We start from the raw sequence: 20,831 nt of genomic DNA, 5'->3' as shown, positions 1-20,831 counted from the left end.
AGGAATAATTAATAATTGTGTGCACAATACAGAACAAGTTAGTTTTTTCATCGTCTGCGTGGCATTAGCCCTTCTGTGATTTATGACTATAATGTATGAGAGACCTTACACATAGCAGTGACCAATAAGAAACTAAAGATAAAGCAGTAAGACACTTAAGCTACAATACTGTGCTTACCCAAGAAATGCAAAGATGGGAGATAGCCAGGCTCACATGACTTCATTTACAGAAAACTTTACATTTTACATGATTAAGTTGTTCAAAGTATAATTGATTCGATAATTAAGTCAATAAAAACTGCCTTTGAATGTGATGTCCTTATAAAGCTCTGAAAGCAAATATCAAAAATCTATAAGTAACTAACTACTCTTGTTCCCTTTTCCATGTTGAGCTACACAAAGTGAAGCTACACAGCAGAGGTAAGAATTTACTGTATGACTCACATATCAACCTCCCTGACAAGTGCACTGCTCCCAAAATAGATACAGATCTCGCCGCAACTAGCAAGCAGACAATGGCCATGGCCCCCAGGAGCAGCTTGCTGACCTGCAGATTAGAGCCAGCAACTTCAAATCTGATTTATGTTAAGTACTACCTTCTATCAAATTCAAATAAAATGGAAAGCAAAATTCCTTTTTCATAATCCAGCAGGTCCCTGACAGGTTAAGTGGAGAAGGCAATAAGCAAATGTAATGTGGAAAACGTTATTACAGCCCCAACAGCAGGGACACATTACACACATACATACACACACATATACGTATATATATATATATATATATATACACACACACATATACATATATATACATATATACATACATATATATTTATATACACATATATATATATACACACACACATATATATATATATATATATTTTTATAAATATTATATATATTATATATATATATATATATATATATAAAAATATATATATACATATATATATACATATATATATATATACATATATATATATATATATATATATTTTTATATTTTATATTAATGCGGCTGGATAGCTCAATTGGTAAGTCTCAGGACTTTCACACGGGGGACTCGGGTTCGAATCCCCTCGGGACGCAATGAGCAATGACCCATCATCCAGTGTGGGTCCTTAGGCAAGACCCTTCACGCTGCTGCCTACCTCATGATGATGAGTGACGATGAAATGATTGACATGCCGGCTCAGACGTCGCCCGGCCAAACAAGGTCTGCGTCAGGTGTTGGGGAACCAGGGCATCGAGACGACAAATGGGCTACTGGAACAAGACGGAAATGGGCGAGATGCGATAACAAGGCTCTGTTGGAATGCTACTACTCCAGTAACCCTAGTCAGAGGGGTTACATGCACAGGATGTGGGGTGAATGGTTACTTCGAAACCCACAATCGAGGCTTACGGCGAAGCAACTAGTAGCTCAGTGTTCCAACATCCACAAGCGGCAACTGCTATCACAACTTGAGATTGACGAGGTACAACACAAATGCTACGGCAAGGGGGAGCCAGGACTACAGGTCAGAGGGGAGCATCCAGCAGGATGATTGGGTACGAAGCCCCAAGAGAAATCACGCTGAACGAGGAGATAAGATAAGATAAGATCATGGCGAGGATGAATACAAGGCAACCCCGACGCCAACTACAACGGCTAAGTGAAGTACCATCAGAAAGTCTCCTAGAAGATGTGAATGCATCCTAGAAGATGTGAATGCATTGAGAGCGATCCCTACCACAACCATCACTGAAACCAATGAGCTGATATACGCCTCAGCAGCAGTGATCCTAGAGATGCTTGGCTACAAGAGCAACCATGGGAGCCATGAGAGACAATACCCACCATGGAAACGAAGGTTGGAGGCAAAAATCAAGGAGGCCCGGAGAGAAGTGAGCCAACTGACAGAGGCTGAGAGAGGTGCAATGAGAAAGCAAGTACCCAAGAAGTACAACCAGATGCCCATACAAAGGCTCCAAGCCTTGGCCAGCCGCCTAAAGAGATACACGAGAGATACACAACAGCGATGCACAGTGGCTGGCAGCCCTGAGAAAGGACCACAGCAACCTCCCTGAACAGAATCCAGTCACCATCACCACCAAGAAAGAGTCTCAGGTATGAAGAACTGGACAGCACCGGCCCTGACAGGATCCACACCTACTGAGCCCGTTTCCAATGCTAGAGGCATGTTTCTGTTACACACCGTCTGTATGGTAGCTCATTAATGTACGTGAGTGTGATGGATGGGGTCTGGACAAAAAAAATCTCAGCAGATGCACATAGGCCAGATGAGACCTTCAAAGGTATTCCTGTCGAAAAACGCACCATCAGTGATTCTGAGATGTTTGGGCCTTCTATCCAGGTTAATAAACCACTTTTGTCTCTCTTATAGGACTGAGAAAATTGATATTTTAAAGCTGCTACAGTGGACTGAATAAATATTAATCGATTTAGGTTTCTCAAATGTTACTTTATTTGGAAGGACTTATTTCAAACATAAATTATACTAAAAAACATCTGCAAAGTTGGAAGAAGTTTATTGTAGCTGAGTTGGTAAAAAGTGTGCACTTAATTAATACATTTGCTTCTAATACTTATCCTGAGAGACTGTTCATTTTCCAGTTTTCCACATCATAACTTTATGTGAATTAGGATTTATTCTTTTCTTATGTCCAGTTTAGATCCACACCTACTGGCTAAAGAAGCTCACTGCACTCCACGGCGCCTAGCAGCACAAATGAACCAGCTGCTAAGAGATGGGACGCACCCTGAATGGCTTACCGAAGGGCGCACAATCCTGATCCTGAAGGATCCCGCAAAGGGTACAGTCCCATCCAACTATCGGCCAATAACCTGTCTCTCCACAACATGGAAGCTCATGTCAGGCATCATTGCGGCTAAGATAAGTGGACACATGGATCAATACATGAGCAAAGCACAGAAGGGCATTGGCAGAGGAACCAGAGGAGCCAAACACCAACTCCTGGTTGACAGAACAGTCACCCAAGACTGCAGAGCCCGACACACCAACCTGTGCACTGCCTGGATTGATTACAAGAAAGCATATGACTCAATGCCGCACACATGGATCACTGAATGCTTAGAGATGTACAACATCAACAGGACTCTAAGGGACTTCATTGCGAACTCGATGAGGCTGTGGAAAACCACCCTTGAGGCCAATGGTAAGCCACTTGCACAAGTATCCATCAAATGTGGCATATACCAAGGAGATGCTCTGTCCCCACTGCTGTTCTGCATAGGTCTGAACCCCTCAGCCAAATAATCAACAAGACTGGCTATGGATACCGACTCAGGAACGGGCCACCATCAGTCACCTCCTCTACATGGATGACATCAAGCTATATGCTAAGAGCGAGCGGGACATCGACTCACTGATCCACACCACCAGGATCTACAGCTCTGACATTGGGATGTCATTCGGGCTTGAGAAGTGCAGTCGAATGGTGACAAAGAGAGGGAAGGTAGTCCACACAGAAGGGGTCTCACTCCCAGAAGGAACAATAGCAGACATTGAGGATGGTTACAAGTACCTTGGAATACCACAGGCAAATGGCAACCTCGAAGAGGTAACAAGGAAGACGGCAACGGCCAAATACCTTCAACGAGTAAGGCAAGTCCTAAGAAGTCAGCTCAATGGCAAGAACAAAGCCCAGGCAATAAACAGCTACGCCCTGCCAGTGATCAGATACCCTGCAGGAATAATAAGGTGGCCAAAGGAGGAGATACAGACCACAGACGTTAAGACGCGAAAGCTCCTCACCATGCATGGAGGGTTCCATCCCAAATCCAGCACCCTGAGACTGTACGCTAGCCGTAGGGAAGGCGCCCGTGGACTAGTGAGTGTGAGAGCCACTATCCAGGATGAAACATCCAAGATCCACAAGTACATCCAAGATAAGGCCCCAACAGATGACGTGCTCAGGGAATGTCTCAGGCAATGGGGAACAGAGGAAGACGTGCTGGAGGAAGGACCATCATGGGAGGACAAACCCCTACATGGGATGTACCACCGAACATAACTGAAGTGGCTGATATCAAGAAGTCCTACCAATGGCTAGAGCGGGCTGGATTGAAGGACAGCACAGAGGCACTCATCATGGCTGCACAGGAGCAGGCCCTGAGCACCAGAGCAATAGAGGCCCAGATCTACCGCACCAGACAAGACCCAAGGTGTAGGCTGTGCAAAGAGGCCCCTGAGACAATCCAGCACATAACTGCAGGGTGTAAGATGCTGGCAGGAAAAGCATACATGGAGCGCCATAACCAAGTAGCTGGCATAGTGTACAGGAACATCTGCACTGAGTATGGACTGGAAACCCCGAGGTCAAAGTGGGAAACACCTCCAAAGGTGGTAGAGAATGACCGAGCCAAGATCCTGTGGGACTTCCAGATCCAGACTGACAGAATGGTAATGGCGAACCAGCCTGACATCGTGGTGGTTGACAAACAACAGAGGAAAGCCGTTGTGGTTGATGTGGCGATACCAAGCGATGGCAACATCAGGAAAAAGGAACATGAGAAACTAGAGAAGTACCAAGGGCTAAGAGAAGAGCTGGAGAAGGCCTGGAAGGTGAAGGCAACAGTGGTGCCCGTGGTCATCGGAGCACTCGGGGCAGTGACCCCCAAACTGGAGGAGTGGCTACAGCAGATCCCTGGAAGAACACCAGACATCTCGGTCCAGAAGAGCGCAGTACTGGGAACAGCAAAGATACTGCGCAGAACCCTCAAGCTCCCAGGCCTCTGGTAGAGGACCCGAGCTCGAAGGACGAGACCACCCGCGGGGGGTGAAGGACAAAGTTTTTTTTTTTTTTTTTTTTTTTTTTTTTTTTTTTATATAAATAAAATAACCTGTAGGGATTCAGACCCACTTATGAGTGCAGTTAATCACATTCTCTCTCTAAATCAGTAATTCTTTATGTTTACATAACCAGTAAACAATAATAATGCAGAAATACATTACATTAAATCATTAACTTTAAAACTTATTTTCTATTAAGGATAGAAATTTAATGGGTGGGAATGGTCTTCTTACGCAGACCTGGATCAATGTTAGAAGACCATTTGCACTCATTCACTGTCTCTCCTATCTGTTTATTCCCACATCTGGCAGAGCTGGGTATAACTGGGAAGCAAACAATAAAAGCTTTACACAAATTGAAAAACTTTTTTTATTATCTCAATTACAGCAATGTTTTACTTGAGGTCATTTGGGATTTTTGTCTTTGTTCACCCTTAAATACATAATCTTGCTGCTGAAAGGCAAAACATGAAGATTGAGTGGAAATATAAATTAGCTTCAAATCATATTGTTCAATTTACTTTCCCATAACATGCTACAAGCGTTTAAGCACTGCCTGTGTGTCTGCTATCTCTGTGGTACAACTGGATATGGTCAAGAGTGAGAAAGTGTGGTGAGCACTGGAGAAACTATAAACTAAAAATACGAAGCTTTTAATTGGTAGTCTTACCAAATATATCAACTCACAGAAACAAAGATAACTTTGTCCTTAGAAGAAGAATCTTTCAGTTACTGTGGCATGGCTCTTGAAAGACAAACAACATGAAACAACTTCTCACACGTCCACTTACAACGGACAAAAATATACAAAACACTGCTGCATTCAACGTATTTGAGGATTTTAGTTATCATCATGCATTGTGGCATATAAAAGTTGGTTCATGTGTCATTTATGTGTGTCAAATTGCTCAAACGGAGACAACAAATTTAGAGATTTGCTGGCAGAAAGGCTGTAAAGTAGTACTTTAGATAAATGATTTGCACCAATATACCAGTGTCTGCAAAGTGCAACAGACATGAATACATAAGCCAATCTTACTGATCCAGCTACAAATTTTGGCAGTTTCTTTTAAAGTGCTGTAAGAACACTGGGCTGAATGAGTGATATTAAAAATCCATTATTTTAAGGAGACTACAACATAATTCCCATCATTTTACAACTGGAATTACCTGCTAACATCAGATAAACAAATTAGTCTGTGCAAGCAAGTAAAAACATGAGACATACTTGAGATTTAGACCAAAAGGAATAGCTGTCAGGCCGCACATCCAACCATAACCATACACATACTTACCACACACATATACAGTGTTCCTGAGGACCAATTGTTGCAGTAAACTACTGCCATTTTCATTTTTGTTTCCAAAACAAAAATTTGCCAATAAGATATATTCTACAATATAATGACTACAGAAATTTAAATCAAAACATACATACTTTGCAAATCATGTATAAACTGAAGTAGGTACCCGTTGGGTGAGACATGGAAATTGGCTTAATCTAGTTTATATTCTATTCAGCACATGCATTAAGAGACTCTGGAAACATCCAAAAATCTAAACAACCAAATGGGGAAAATACGGAACGAAAGAAAAGACAAGTTTCCCTAACCGATGCATGATTGCCATTTGCAATATATCAGCTTCCCAACATAACGGAGCCCTAATGTTACTGTTTTGGGTCAAGTAATGACACGTTTCGTATATATTAACTCATTGTCATTTACAGTTTCTTTTTCCTTTTTTTTTTTGCAAGGCTGGCTAAAATTGAGTCTCAGTTCAGTTCATAAAGACAGATGGAAGATAAAGAGAGTTCCCTCCTTAAATCCAGCAAAGGCAGTTGAGATAAGCAGACTTGTTTTGAGTGAATAATCCCACCACCAAAGGTCAACCTCAGTGCTGTCAGTGCCTTGATTAGTCTAGAGCGCTGCCTGAGAGGTGAGAGCACCGTATTCCCAGGGAGAGCTCAACAATGTCCACATGGCTCACTTCATCAGCACCTCCTGTAACACATAGGACAAACAAAAAGGTGAGCAACACAGAGCTGCAATGATTAGTCAGTTAGTTGATTATCAGAATTGTTGCAGATTAAGTTTGTCAATCAATTAATCCTTTGTCATTTTTCAAACAAAAATGCTACACCCATGTGGCTCACATATATGGCTCCAGGTTAGTGAATGTGAGAATTAGCTGCTTTTCACTGTCTTCACATTGTTGTTAACTGAATATCTTTAGGTTTTGGTTTGTTGGTTGAAACAAAACAAGACATTTTAATGACATCACCTTGGACTCTAGGAAACTACGATGGCCATTTCGCATTGTTTTATAATGTTTGATGATTGATGGAGAAAATAATGGCACAAGATTTTAAAATAAAATGAAAATAACTTGTTAGTTGCAGCCCTAGAGCTGTGTGATCTGCAAGTAATATTGCAGGGGAAAAAAAAAAAAAAAAACTTGAGTACTTGCGCTTTAGTAATTTGTTCATCATTTTTTAATTCAGATGTCCAAAAGCACTTTATGAAACAGGATGTTAAACATCCAGTTTCAGTCTGGGTTGAGTCCGATAGATATTTGAGAGCTTTATAAAAAAAAATATCTGAAAACGCTGAATATTCAAATATTTACATAAACACATATACATCACTGTCATGTGAAAACCACATCTATCCAAAATGTTAACTGTTCATGAGCTAAGAGAAAAACAGCCCTGCTTTTAGCTTTGTGGCAGTGGATTTTTTTATATTCAATGTTTTTTTAAATTGTTTATATAGCTTAAGAAGTAAAAGAATTTTCTCAACCCATAAAGAAATACGTAATTCTTCAGTTTGTCTTAAAACAGCAATGATAATACATTTTCATAAGGTCCCTAATTGCTATTAAAGAACTGTGACCAAGATATAAATCGAGCTGAACATTTTGAAGTTGTCTGCGCTCTTTTGGTGGACAAACTATGTAATGGAGAGACTTAAAAATTCGCAGCACCAAGTTGCCAAAGATGTGTTTGAGGCAATTTATTGTCACCTATCAGCTGGCAGATACAGGGACAACAATATACCTTCAAAAAGCTAATATTGGCCTGGATAATTTATCTGTCTAGGCCCAATAAAGAGAGCCAAGACAAAACAAGAGAGACACAGGAAAAGGTCTCACCTGAGACTCTTTTGGCTCTTGAATTAGTGGTTCCTCAGTTTTCACCTCAGCAGAAGGAGCCGTGTTGGCCATTTGTAAGCTCCTGGTGACCGGACCACTTACTCTGTCCCTTGTTCGAAGGGAGAACCGCTCCTCTTTCTTCAGCTGTTGTGGTAGTGGTGGTGATTTGGCCTCTGCTAATCTCTTGGGTGCAGCCTCTTTGCCCATACGCTGCATTCTCATGGCTGGTCGTTGTTGTGTAGTGTCACTGGGTGTGTCTGGGGCTGACGGGGTGGGAGGTAGAGACTGAACTTGGCCCTTCTTAGTTTTTTTGCTAGCAGAAACTCGTGCTGGGAACGAGGCAGGCCTCTTTAGTCTGCCCAGCATAGCAGTGGTTTTTCCTTTGCTTGCATGGGAGGGTTCAGGGTCTGCTGCGCCAGAGCTACGAGTTCTGGTCTTTCCCAGGGGTTTAGGCTCCGGCTCTGTCTGCTGTATTTCGCAGTCTGAAGCTTTCTTCCTACGATTCATGTTTTTATCTACCACCGCCTCTTTTTTCACTTCAGTGAGACCTTTTTTGCCCTTTTTAACAACAGGCTTCATGGGACAGCTGACTGCCATATGTTTACTGAGACTTGCAGGATAAGTAAACTCCCGACTGCAGTGGGGGCAGACGTTAGAGGCCTGCTCTTCTTCAATTTTAACGGCCTTCTTTGCAATAGTGGCAGCTTTATTTTTCTGTGAAATTGCCTTCTGGACCAGCTGGTTTTTCTTCTTACTGAGGGCACTCATTTTCATTTTACCAGTATCTTGATTAAAGTTAAGTCTCTTTGGCTGACCCATTCTACGGAAAGCACTCTGGCCTGCAATGGCTGCTGAGGGTGACACGACTCCATTCGGACTCTTCACTATTTGCTTGAGGGGGATGGGATTTTTCTTGGGAGTGTAACGCTTCTTGTCACTAGCATTGGCACAGGCCAAAATGTGCTTGTGCAGTTCAGGCATGTTGTCAAAGCTGTTGCCACACTTGGTGCAGCGAATGGCAGTGCTGAACGTTTGTGGTATGTTGTGGGTGGTGAAGTTAGTAGCCGAAGCCACAGAGCCAGCATGGGAACGGCTATGATAAGGAAAAGGGGGTGGTTTATAACTGGGGTAGTGTTGATTAATGCCAAGGCGGACATCTGGGCCTTTAGGCTTCCCTCCTTCTGAGGCCATGATCTTTATTGTAGTGTACAGCTCCTCATTGGGGTCCTCTGCGCTGTCCTCGGCATGATTACCATTAACATCGGGCTCTTCTTTTGCTAAATCAGAGTCATTGTTTGGAGCAGCTTCATCAGTCGTCTCTGGTGCAGGCGTTGAGGGACTGCTTTCCTCTTTGGCTCTGGATGGATCAGTGTAGTTTTGTGGCCTAAGCTTGCCACTCTCTACGGTGGTATGTGAACATGTCTCATTTGGATGGAGATCCTTTTGGTGCTGCTGGAGGTTACAAAGAAATGCAAACTCCTTGGAACAAACAGAGCATACAAAGATCCTGCCCACTCCGTGTAGTGACGTACGGTGAGCCAGCAGGGCTGGGGCGTCACCGAACAGCTGCACACAGAATTCACACTTGAAGGGCCAATCCGCAGCATGCTCTACGATATGTCCACTGAGCTCTTTGATAGAGTTGAACGGCTCCTCACAGACATTACACACAAAAGTCCTGCAGTATGTCGAGTCGACTTCCTCTGCCTCAGAGGTTTTATCAGACGTTTTAACAGGAGCTGCAGGCTGAGGTGAAGAGCCAACACCATCCTGAGGTACATGATTCATAACAGACAGCTCATCTACACAGTGCTGAGTCTCTTCTTTTATCTTAATCTGAGGGAGGGATTGTGAAACCAGTGATGGGGATGGATCATGTGATGCAGAAGGAGGAGATAATGAGCAAGAAGAGGAATCTGGCTGAGATGAGAGAGCAGCAAGAGGTTTCTCTGTTACCGAGTCGAGGTTTTGGTTAATTTTGCCATTTAGCTGACTGTTGCAAGTTGTAGTCATAGAAACATCATCTTCTGTAGTGAGCAGATCTACTGATGTCGGCTCTGGAGGGCTTGATGTCGCTGAAAAGTTAAGGGGATCTTTAAGTGGAGTCTTCGGGGAGTCCAGTGGCTCAGGGATATGGTCCTCTTCCTCGTCTTTGTTTTCTTCAGCTGACAAAATCTCCTCTGAGTCTGACAGGGGCTTGTGTTCAACTGATCTTGGAGACATTTTTGGCGAGAGGACAGGAAGAGGTCTCAGTGCAGAACAGTCTGAAGGCTGAGAAAGAGGAGAGCTAGGCATTGTCGGCGGAGAGGGTATGGTAGGTAGTACAGGGGGTGGCGGTGTTGGGGATGTCACACTAGAGGAACCAGGGGAAGAGGGGTTCATGGTGACAGGGGTCAAAGGGGGCGGAGAGGGGTGGGCAGACTCTGACGCAATATTTGGAGAGCGAGAAGGAAAACAACTTAGGTTTGCTAAGGCCGAAGGGCCCTCTTCTCCTGGCAAAGTTGGACCTACATACTCATTCATCAGCACCTTTTCAAGCATGCTGGTGTTAGGCTTTCTCTTTTTTATCAGTGGCTGTGGTGCTGGACTTCCCTTTAATTCAGGCTCGACATTGCTCTTCCGATGGAAGCTTAAATCAAGAGCTGAATCCCCAAGCACTTTGTTCAAGCTGTCACTCCTCCTACTGACAGAGTTGGACAGATCCAAGGGCTGTTGATTACAGGAATTTCCACCACTACTAGAAGAAGTTTGGCTGTGTATATTATTTCCAGGAAGGCTATCTCCATCTTCCTTGTCCAGTAGGCTCCCAGGAGGTGACGCGCTGCGGCTCTCCAACTTTGGCACCTTAAGGGTGTATGAGCTCACCACCTCGGCTTTACAGCTCTCTGTTTTACATGCAGGACTGAGCTGTGGAGATGACGGGGGAGAGGCTGTTCTTCTTTTAAACCTACCTGAAGCCCCTGGCAGCGGCATGACTGACAGTGGGGAGGCCAGCCTATGGCTTTCTGTGATCAGGGCGATGGTTGATTTCTGAATGTCTTGAGTCTGAAGGAGCTGCTTGAGCTTAGGTGAGAGATAAACAGTTTTCTCTCGTTGAAATGCTGATGAATCTGCAGCTTGTTGGAGCAGTCCTCCCACTAACAAGTTAGATGAGGAAGATGTAGAGGATGATGAAGATGATGAAGAGGCTGTGAAAGATGCTGTTTCTGTCTCCACTTTAAGGCTGGGAACAAGTGGGGGTGTAGATGTTCTTCTTTTTGCTGCTGGTTGACCAATCTTGGAGACTTGCTTTGCAGCACTCGTTCTACCCTCCACCTTCAATGCCTGACCAATCTGATTGGGGCTGATGATTACGGTGTCCAGACCAAACAGAGCTGCAGATCTGGAGTCCACCTCTATCACCTCACAGGTGCTCACCGAACTGGTGGACACAATCTTGCCATCAATGTAGAAGCTCAAATTCTCAGAGATGTTTTTGGATATGTCAACTGCGTAATCGTCCCTGTCTGCCTCATCTTCTGTGTCCGCACTGGGCACGTAGACGGGCGGAGGGCTGGTGCTGGGGGACTCATCGGGCTGTTGCTGCACTGATGCCTCTTGCAGCAGCATGCCTTTCCTGCGAACTCCCTTTGGTAACAAGTGCCGTTCGTGTATTCTGCGTTGGTGTCGACGCATGTTGGTGTGTGTGCCAAATGCTTTATTACAGTACTTGCAGGGATGGAGTTCCTTAGACTCCCCATTTTCATCCATTATAAAGGGACGGTCGTGAGGCCCCAACTCCTTTCTCTGCATCTCAGAGTTGTGCAGAAGTCCTCCAGTAAACTGGGACCCTATGGCTATATAGTGACTGGTTGGGCTGGTGCAGTCGGGACTTGAACCGTCAGTCTGCACCACAGGACTGAGTAGACTGGCAGTCCCAGCCAGAGAGCCAGGCCTTTTCTTTGTCCCACTCTCATGCCTTCTCTCATGCCGCCTCCGCCCCACCTGTGAACCAAAGGATTTACTGCAGTACCGGCACTTGAACAGTTGTGTTTGCTGGTTAGTTATGGCATGAATGTGATTGTGACGTTCCAGACCCTGTTTGGTGGAGAAGTGGCGCTCACAGTGCTGACAGGGATAGGACTCTCCATGGGCATCACCCTCAAGGTCACCATCGGGGTCAAGATCAGGATCACCCTCTGGTTCTTGCCCCGCAAGCGAGGAAGACTCCAACTTTCCCTGCAAATCCTTATGGCTTTCTTCACCACAGTTCAGCAATGGGACAGGCTGCTTATTTTGCATGGACTCAGCCGCAGGTGAATGCTGAGCAGACTGCTGCTGTACTTCACTTGGTTCCTCCAAATCATCAGCATCCTCCTCCTCTTCTTCTTCTTCTTCCTCTTCCTCCTCCTCCTTCCCATTTCCCCTGTCCGTCATCAATGCTGACATGTCCTCCACATCTCTATGGCCAGTGCTTGCTATGGGATGTGTTTCCTGTAGTTCCTGCAAGGGCCCTAAGGTTGATGGCCTCTCATCCTCCTCCTTCAGACCTGTAAACAATTTATCAGGAGTTAAGTTATGCTTTTTCATTAAACCATTTCAGTAAACACTCTTAAAAAGAAAGAGTGGGTGAAAAAATGAAAATATGCTGCTTATCCATAACAATAAGTCAACTTACCCTCGTCTCCATCCCACATCTCCTTGACAGTAGGTTTGGTTACACTCGTTTTCTTGAATCCACCCAAACGAGCCTGTCTGGCTCTGTCCAGCAGCTTTCTTCTGGCTGCAAGTACAAACCCACACATCACTTTGTATCAGGCTTGATCAAAAGCAAACTCAGGTTTAAAAATAAAAAGTGTATAAGACTGATTAGTATATCCTAAAACAAGTGCTAGGTTTTTCCCCACAAATATTTAATTTCATCTTTCTCAAAAATGCATCAATAAACATGACAAAGGATTCTATGACATCAGTTATTTTAACATGTTAAGAATATATTAAATGTTTGAGTATTATTATTCCTCAAAAAATAAAAATAAAAATGTAAAAAAAAAAATCACAGATTTTTGGCCAAATAGCAGTTACTCAAAAGGATAAAGATATTATTTCTTTGCAATTAATAGACCCATGAAACCTATGACAAACAAGACTTTTGTTTTTCTTTTTTTCCCCCCACTTGTCCACCTCATGTGCTCAAATTACTACACCCAATCATCTGGGTTGGGACCCTACATAATGCTATTTTAAAAAGCAGCTAGAAAACTTAGTGACTAGATAGACTTGCAGCCTATCCTAAAGCAGCCTCACACTGCATTCATAATTATGGGCTTGCATGCATCAGTAATTTAAGACAACTGATAAATAAGACAGTCTCAGGCTATGCTTTACATGACACTATTTTGAATTTCCAAGCCTTGTCTGACTCAAGAGGCTTCCCTGGCACGTCCTCATCACTGGAGTGTGTCAACAAGGTCACCTGACCTGGCCTACAAAGCCTAATTCATACCAGAGAAACACATGCTGCAGGTCAATCATCTGACCAGCACGGTCAGACGCATTCTACTAACCCAAACATTTTTGTAATTTAACTGTGATAGCATTTAAAAGTCCTAGCCTTCTTTGTCATTTTTTTTATCCAGCAGTTATTGCGCAGGCACATTAATTCTGGCATACATCGGTTAGGTAACAACATGCATGGTGTTTGATATTAAGATGAAGCTAGCAGGATAGGTAGGCTAACTTCACCAAGGTTGACTTTCAAGTACAGCACAGGGATACCAAAAGCCACTACACTGCAGTATGGAGAGATAATGTGCTAGAGGCTATTGCCAGTAGGATTACACAGAAACTTAAACAGGCTCTTCTCACAAGAAATTACACAAAACCCATTTAACAACAAGCCTGTACAATCAAGGACAGCAACGTTTCAAAGATTAAAACTCACAATGTGTACCTCACAGCCCTTATATTTTGTTTCTACCTTATTTCACAGACATTTCAGGAGTTATAGGGACGGATTTGACTCTCTGTATGTTGCCTATATCTATGTGTTGATTTAAATTACATTTAAATAAAGTGTCAGAGTCTCTACATGACATTGGCAAGCATCAAAATAGCGTATATCCCACACAGGGCTATTGTATTCTTGTGGTATTACACTATAACATTTCTGCAGGATTTTTCTATTTTTTTTTTTTAAATCAATTTCCCCTCTTGTTCTAGTCCCGCACTGAATAACCTACATGATCCAAAACATGGAAGCACTATGTCCAAAGTTCATACTGACAAGTTGATTGTTTCTTACAATTGGCTGATGATACATCCCTTACTTTAATGTTTGACGTTTTTCAGTTGTCATTAATTCATTGAAAATCATTTTTACGTTAGTTAATTTTGTTTGTTAGTTTAGTTTTGATGTCTGAAGTCACGAAATGTCAATGTTATGAAACCAGGCTATAACACTATACCAGCCTATTATAATGAGAGCCACTGCGTTAACTGTCTTACCAACATGTCGATATGATCAGTTTTTAATAATAATTTGCTCCAGGCAGTGTGCCATCTGTTCCTGTATACCGAAATGTCCGTGCGTTCAGACCTAGCCGTTTAGCATAATGCTAGCAGGCAACACCAAGTCTGACAACTCGATGAACTGGTTATTCTGGACCCAATACGACGTGAATGCTACTTTTAAAACACTCTCCCCAACATACAACAGCTATATTTTAGGCTGTTATCCAATATCTGCGCTCTACTCAGCCTGTAGTTGGATAAGAAAGCTGGCTAGTTAGCTAACCTGCTAGGCCAACATCAAGTACAGAGGCTCGCCGATGGATGGCTTTCATGCTTTAGGAACTCAAGGAAGGTCACATCCTCGACAACGTCAGGACCCAGAGGAGGAGGAAAAGCTGCTAAAAAGTTGCTCGGATGCTCGTTTAACAGCTAAACAGGGTATTTTACGCCAACGATCTGGCTGATTGGTCGTAATTTTGAGCTGAATCTGCTCGCAGCGACGAGTTTTAGGTCTGGTATGAAAGTAGAGAAAAGCCCCACACATCGCAACCGTTAACGTTAGCTCCCACTAGCCTTCCTTCATTTGTAGCTAGCTAGCTCGCCAGTTACAACTTCGACTGGGCTGCAAAGACATCGATTCGTGGCTAATTTAGCGTGGCATGTGTGCAGCACACACATTAAGATTAAAATGTCATCTTAATTGTAAGTGAGGCCTCACCTCGCTTCGCCCTGGGTGAATTTTTCCTGTTCAGACTGCTGGCTCTTTCTTCCTCCAGTGCAGCTGTTATCTCAGGGTTGTCTTCCACAGTGTACCACACCAGCAGCTCCTCTCCCGGCCCGATAGGCTGCAACAATGAGAGATGAGGTCGGCCACCAATCACAGCCCTGCTTACTGAGAGGCAAGGGGGATATTTGGGCCACTGTGCATCTTATCTGTCTAGGTGGGGGGTTATGGAATTTGACAGTGTTTGCACCAGAGTCTGCAGTATATTCTCCAACGGTGCACATTTTTGGATGGCACATTTATTGTAATAGGGATGTAGTTACCATGAAAGCACTTTTTAGATTTGCATGAATCTTAATGGGTGTTAAGCTTCATGGAACACATCACAGGTAGGCATTTCAAATTGATGCATGTATGCTCTATATTATAGTTTTAACCGGTGGTGGAAGAAGTATTCAGATCCTTTACTGAACTAAAGATACCAATACAACAATATAAAAATACATTGTTACAAGTAAGATTAGGGGTGGGCCACACCACCAAATTTGGTTTTGATCAGTAATATCGGGGCCAGAATCACAAATATCAACACCAATGCTTTTCATTATTAAAAGCAGCTAATGTAATGTGTAAGGGAGAGAAATGTGTCATAATTTATGAGATGAATGAATCATTAATATACACTCCCTGGCCACTTTATTAGGTACACCTATACTATCAGCTCAGCCATAACTTCTACCTTTACAAAAAATAATGTCAGAGAGGTGTTAATTTAACAATATGTTTATTACTGAGGTTGTAGTTTGCAGTGTGTCCAACTGGACTAGATTATACTGAGTGGTGTTTCTAATGAATTGCCTGCCCCATTTACAAACATGCGGGGGGAGGAATATTTGAAACACATTTGGTGACATACCATATGCATATATATTTTTTAAAATACTTTGTTAGCATATATATATATGCTAATTGTATTTCTCAGATCATAACAACATTCCTTAGTGCCTTAATAATAAAACAATCCAAACCCAAAAGACTTTTCATTCATCCACTTATTCACTATATTTCAGTCCATGTGCCCTTGGTTGTAGGACTTATAAGCTGTGTGACTGTGTGTCTGACCTACCCTTAAAACTTTGTAGTAAATGGCTCTGTTGATCTCCAGGGGGAAAAGATTCTGCTCTTCACTGGAGCGTGCCCAGTTCACATATCGCAGCCAGTTCCCCTTCGTGGGGTCTGTGGCGTCAACACACATCCAGCCCCGAGCTGGGAAATAAACCTACAGGTACAAAGGTTTTGTTATAAAAATATATATAGAGCTCTAGAAGACCTGGACAGGAGCACTGAATAGGGTCACCGTTGCCCAAGTGGGAGCTAAAACATAATCAGCAGCATCTGTCATAGCAATGTAATAACAAAAGGCTTTTTCATTTTAGCAGCAGTTTATCATACAACTTTTACAGGTGACAAATGTTTTACTGTAGGTACATATGAACTCTTTTGAATTGTAGGTGCTACACTTACAGAATACACTATACAGAATGTAGTTGGGCTTGTTTTAGCTATGTAGTGACTCCCACAAAAAGGTGGAGGTGAGTATTTTATGGAAAGAAGCCAACGGAGCAGCCTGTAACGTACCTCCCACATGTAAACATTACTCGTCACCTGGGACCTTTTTTTCTTCTCTCCAACAAATGGGCCGAACCTCTTGCCTTTAGGAATAACCCGAGTGGCCCAGACACCTGAATAAGGAAAAAAAAACATCTTATACCTGTTACATTTGAGATTGTTAGAGATTTTAAAGTACTAAATATGTTGAACTTTGTATTAGTTTTTCCAATTTTTGGGTGAGAGTGGTGCCCAAAAACAGATATCCTGTACCATGTTCAACCTTAAACTCAAGAATATGGATCTTCAGGGTTGGCATGATGAGGTTTATAATAACTCGAGGTTATTTAAGACTGATTTTGTTTTTCAAAAATGTCTTTTTTTGCTTTGCCCTGTGTACAGAACAAATCTGTCTGAAGTTAGGCGTGGTAGCCTGAATCTGCCAGTTCCAAAGAAGAGATAAGTAGGTGACTCTGTTTCACGTCAGTGTACTTTATGTTTCACAGGAGATCAAGGTGACAAGTATCATTAGATACTAGTGTGTCAAGGTTTTGACGATGATAGAAACATTACTCTATACTAAATGATTAATCCAAACACTGTTACATCTGAAAGATTTTAAAATGATGAATAGTTAAATGATCTTGCTAAGTTTGTTAAAAAATAATAATGGCTACTTTTCAGTAGCTGTTGAATATTTAACAGTGTGGGCTTGTTTGCTAATTTACAAAATTATTTATTTATTTTTTATTTACATAATTTTCTTCTTTATTTTATTGTATTTGCTCTGAGTTTGATTTCAATTACTGGGCAAAAAGTGCTCCTGTTTATTTCAGTTTCTTTTGTTTTCTTGCATGTGTGGCTGTGCCATACACCTTCTTGGGGGTCATTGTGGAATAAAGAAAGTCACCAAGTTTAGGAGTAATTTTGTTTCATTTAATTCTCCATTTTCCAACGCAGCCTGGTCTCACTGTGATCTATTATCATTGCTGGAAGTCATTTTCAAAGTTGTATATCAGTGAAATGCAAATGGAACTCAACATGTTAATGGTCTTAAAAGATGCAGTTAAAACAGTTGCAGTTACTGTATCTAAACATAACAGACACACTTATGTACTCACCAATGCGGCTTTGATTTATAGCAGAAGGTCTAAGACTCAAACAGTCAGGCAAACCCCTCCACACATGAGCTGGAATTTCATCCAGAGTTTCCACTGTCCCTCCACTAATAGCCATGATCTACAATACATGAAAAATTAAATTTTTGTTACCAAAAAGCATCAAAACCCTGTGAATAGATCAAAGATAACTATGCAGGACATGTTGAACATCAGTAGATAATATCATAAGTTTACAGGTTGCAATAAGTAGATATTTTACCTGTTCAGGTAGCTTTCCACAAGACAGTGGGCACCAAGTCTTAATGAAGCATCATCACATGAACTGAAAATACAGAGTAAAGTGAGTGATTATAAAAGCAGCAGCACACTTGAATGGATGTTGTCACAGTGAATTCATTACAAACTGCATCTCAGTGAGGGCAACACATCAGCTGTCTAATACAGCTTTTGTGTTGAGGTTTTTTTGCATAAAAGTGAAACATGACACCAGATAAAAACAACATTTACTATGACTTTTTTCCATAGCGGTCCTGGTTGGCCCAAGATCATGACAAGAGAGTGCCTTGCCTGTTTGCCGGAACATGGACTTCATAAAAGTTGTGACCTGCAAATTTAATGACAGCATATTGAAGATATTTCCCTCTCCCTAATTAGCCTGTGATAAAAACCAGTTTGATTTAGTTTGAAGCCCCTTCATAATTACAGCAAATAAGAAGTGTAGCCTTTGAATTAATGCAGCCTGCATTTAGGGCTGCAACTGATAATTACTTTCATTGTGAATTAGTTTGCAGATTATTTTCAGGATTAATCATTAAAAACAGATTTACCTATAAAAATGTCTAAAAAACTGAGATAAGCTAAGCACAACATCATTCTGGCAGGGCTAAAGGTCTTAAAATCTTTAATAAGACTGACAACCATGCAGATCCTTTAGATTTTTGCCTAAATGCATGTTGTGTAAGTTACAGCACGAGATGTGAAATTCTGGATGAAAGTCATGATTGCCAGATGATCTGTGTGGTTTTACAGCAGGCATAGACATAATTTATTCGTTCAAGTTTTTAAAATCTATGTGATAGATAAGATATTCAGTTATCAATGGCATAAAAGAGAGAAAAGCCTCAAATCCTCACATTTGAGAATCTGTTGAATGTTGCTTAGAAAAGGACTCAAACGATTAAATCCATTATCAGAGAAGTCAATACATTTTCTCTTTATCAACAAGTCAACTTAACGCTTTCTTGCATTTATGGAAATACTGATTTGTCAAATGTGTCCATCACAGATACTTTAACTATGCTTTAGTAACTTGCTTTTTGTCCCAACTGGCAGAAAAGCCAATTGTTCAGGAGCACAATGAGCTGACCCATGTGTTGTGGGGCTAAGCTCACACATCACACTAAATTCATTAACAACAAAATATTGCACATAGTCCACACAGCAGGTCTTTTGACCTTAACGACTCTTACTTGACTTAATGATGATGTTATATCATCCTAAAAGGCAGATAGGGCAGATAAATGACGAAGCTCAGACAATAAACCTTACTGTCTATAGATTTGTGGTGCTCAAGCTTTAACATCCTCTTTAACATAAAGGATAAAATGCATTAACTTTTTACTGGCCAGTTCATTTAGGTTCACTGGATTTTTTCTTTTCTTAATATGGTCCGCTGGTGCTGGACTTGTGATCAGACATTTTTAAATCCCTTCTAGCTGAAGTTCAAGCAACAAATTGAGAGATTTCAATGTTTGTGTGTGTGCACATGTGTGTGCGTAAAGCGGATTTAAAAGCGTTATGCATCTGTTCATAAAGAAAAAGTTGAAAAAGACAAATAAAATGAACGGATATATAAACCGTACAGCGCCTGAAGGATGCAGTTTATTGTTACCCTTGTAGGCAAACCGTCCGCTCTCTTTATTCTTCCCGATGCTGGCCGCAGTAAGGTGGTTGGAGCCTTTTTTCTCTCCCTTAATGTTGCCTGCCGTAGGCTGGTTTTTGGGTTTAGGCTACTCATACGCGCACTTACCTGCTTTATTTGACCGGGGACTTGTGATTTTTGTGCTCTACCTGTTTTCTATCTGCTGAAAATGGCGGATGGAGGATTGAGTCGAAAGCCTCTTCTGTAACTCGGATCGTGGTGTAGTGTAGTTGGGAGAGGCAGTCTGTCAGACCCGTGTACACACACACACACACACACACACAACGATGGGACAATAATGTTCAGAAAGGAGGTTTTTGTAGACGACAAGGCTTCCTGGTCTCCTCAAGTCCTGTCCACACTGCAGCCTCACATGAAACCATGCCAATTAAGTACCTTGCTTAGATTCATCTGTGAGCATAATGGGCCTGTAGGCTGGTGCCATCTGTGCAGAGATAAGCAGGCAAATGCAAACACATTTCAGTGTTATTTGTCCTCAACTCTAATGTTTTTATATTAAATGCTTGGCGAGTTGCTGCTGTGTTATTATTTGTTGGTGAATTGTTTTTGTTCATATTTTTTAACACCTGACAATTGATAACTAAAAGTATTCAAAATAAATGAGTGGATAGTCTGAAAGATGCTGCATAAACACTATGTTTTGGTATGATTCAAATAGATTTACTTTTATTTCACTATGATAATTCACTTAGTATCAGTGCTGCTTTCCAGAGTCCTAAGTAGGCCTACATATATTAAACCAAACCAAAACAATAAAACATTTAAAACACAGTTGGTACCATCTATTGATCAAGGTCATGAATTCAGCCCCTGAAATTTGGTGACAATGAAGAAAAGATGACGTGTTTTCTGAAAAATAACTATTTTGCAAGGAGATGTTGCAACATGCAGTTACTTTCATGTGAGTAGAGATGATATCAAAGTTTCAGTGTCAGTTTTTTCAAATGCTACATTCACTCAGTTGCCAGTTTA

The 20,831-nt window shown here is 41.9% G+C and overlaps 1 protein-coding gene and 1 long non-coding RNA gene across 4 annotated transcripts; one reads left to right on the top strand and one right to left on the bottom strand.

The window, feature by feature from the left end:
• Nucleotides 1-5,171: 5,171 nt before the first annotated feature.
• Nucleotides 5,172-20,166, bottom strand: prdm2b (PR domain containing 2, with ZNF domain b). Of its 3 annotated transcripts, none has more exons than XM_044211157.1 (9): nt 19,809-20,166; nt 18,177-18,239; nt 17,918-18,035; nt 16,827-16,930; nt 16,315-16,467; nt 15,183-15,309; nt 12,630-12,734; nt 8,075-12,501; nt 5,172-6,822 (listed from the first exon to the last, which is right to left on the bottom strand). In XM_044211157.1, the coding sequence occupies exons 3-9, from the start codon at nt 18,030-18,032 to the stop codon at nt 6,805-6,807; spliced, it is 5,049 nt and encodes a 1,682-aa protein (XP_044067092.1). In that variant the 5' UTR covers nt 18,033-18,035; nt 18,177-18,239; nt 19,809-20,166; the 3' UTR covers nt 5,172-6,804. The 3 variants fall into 3 exon arrangements, with proteins under 3 accessions (XP_044067092.1, XP_044067073.1, XP_044067082.1); XM_044211138.1 differs by having other exon boundaries at nt 7,973-12,501; nt 19,809-20,163; XM_044211147.1 differs by having other exon boundaries at nt 7,973-12,501; nt 19,988-20,163.
• On the top strand, nt 16,364-17,715 carry LOC122883066. Its single transcript, XR_006379554.1, has 3 exons — nt 16,364-16,473; nt 17,199-17,259; nt 17,699-17,715. It is a non-coding gene; the product is annotated as an uncharacterized LOC122883066 (long non-coding RNA).
• Nucleotides 20,167-20,831: the final 665 nt, after the last annotated feature.

Source organism: Siniperca chuatsi, linkage group LG2 (assembly GCF_020085105.1).
Source record: "Siniperca chuatsi isolate FFG_IHB_CAS linkage group LG2, ASM2008510v1, whole genome shotgun sequence".
In the NCBI taxonomy this organism is placed as follows: Eukaryota; Metazoa; Chordata; class Actinopteri; order Centrarchiformes; family Sinipercidae; genus Siniperca; species Siniperca chuatsi.
This window is presented reverse-complemented; position numbering and strand designations above follow the sequence as displayed.

Excerpts from the sequence above, each read along its gene's own strand:
- prdm2b (XM_044211138.1), bottom strand. The coding sequence starts at position 18,032 with ATGGCTATTAGTGGAGGGACAGTGGAAACTCTGGATGAAATTCCAGCT. Across the intron at positions 16,931-17,917 it reads TATAAATCAAAGCCGCATTG|GTGTCTGGGCCACTCGGGTT; the intron begins GTGAGTACATAA and ends TTCCTTATTCAG. Across the intron at positions 16,468-16,826 it reads GTAATGTTTACATGTGGGAG|GTTTATTTCCCAGCTCGGGG; the intron begins GTACGTTACAGG and ends TTGTACCTGTAG.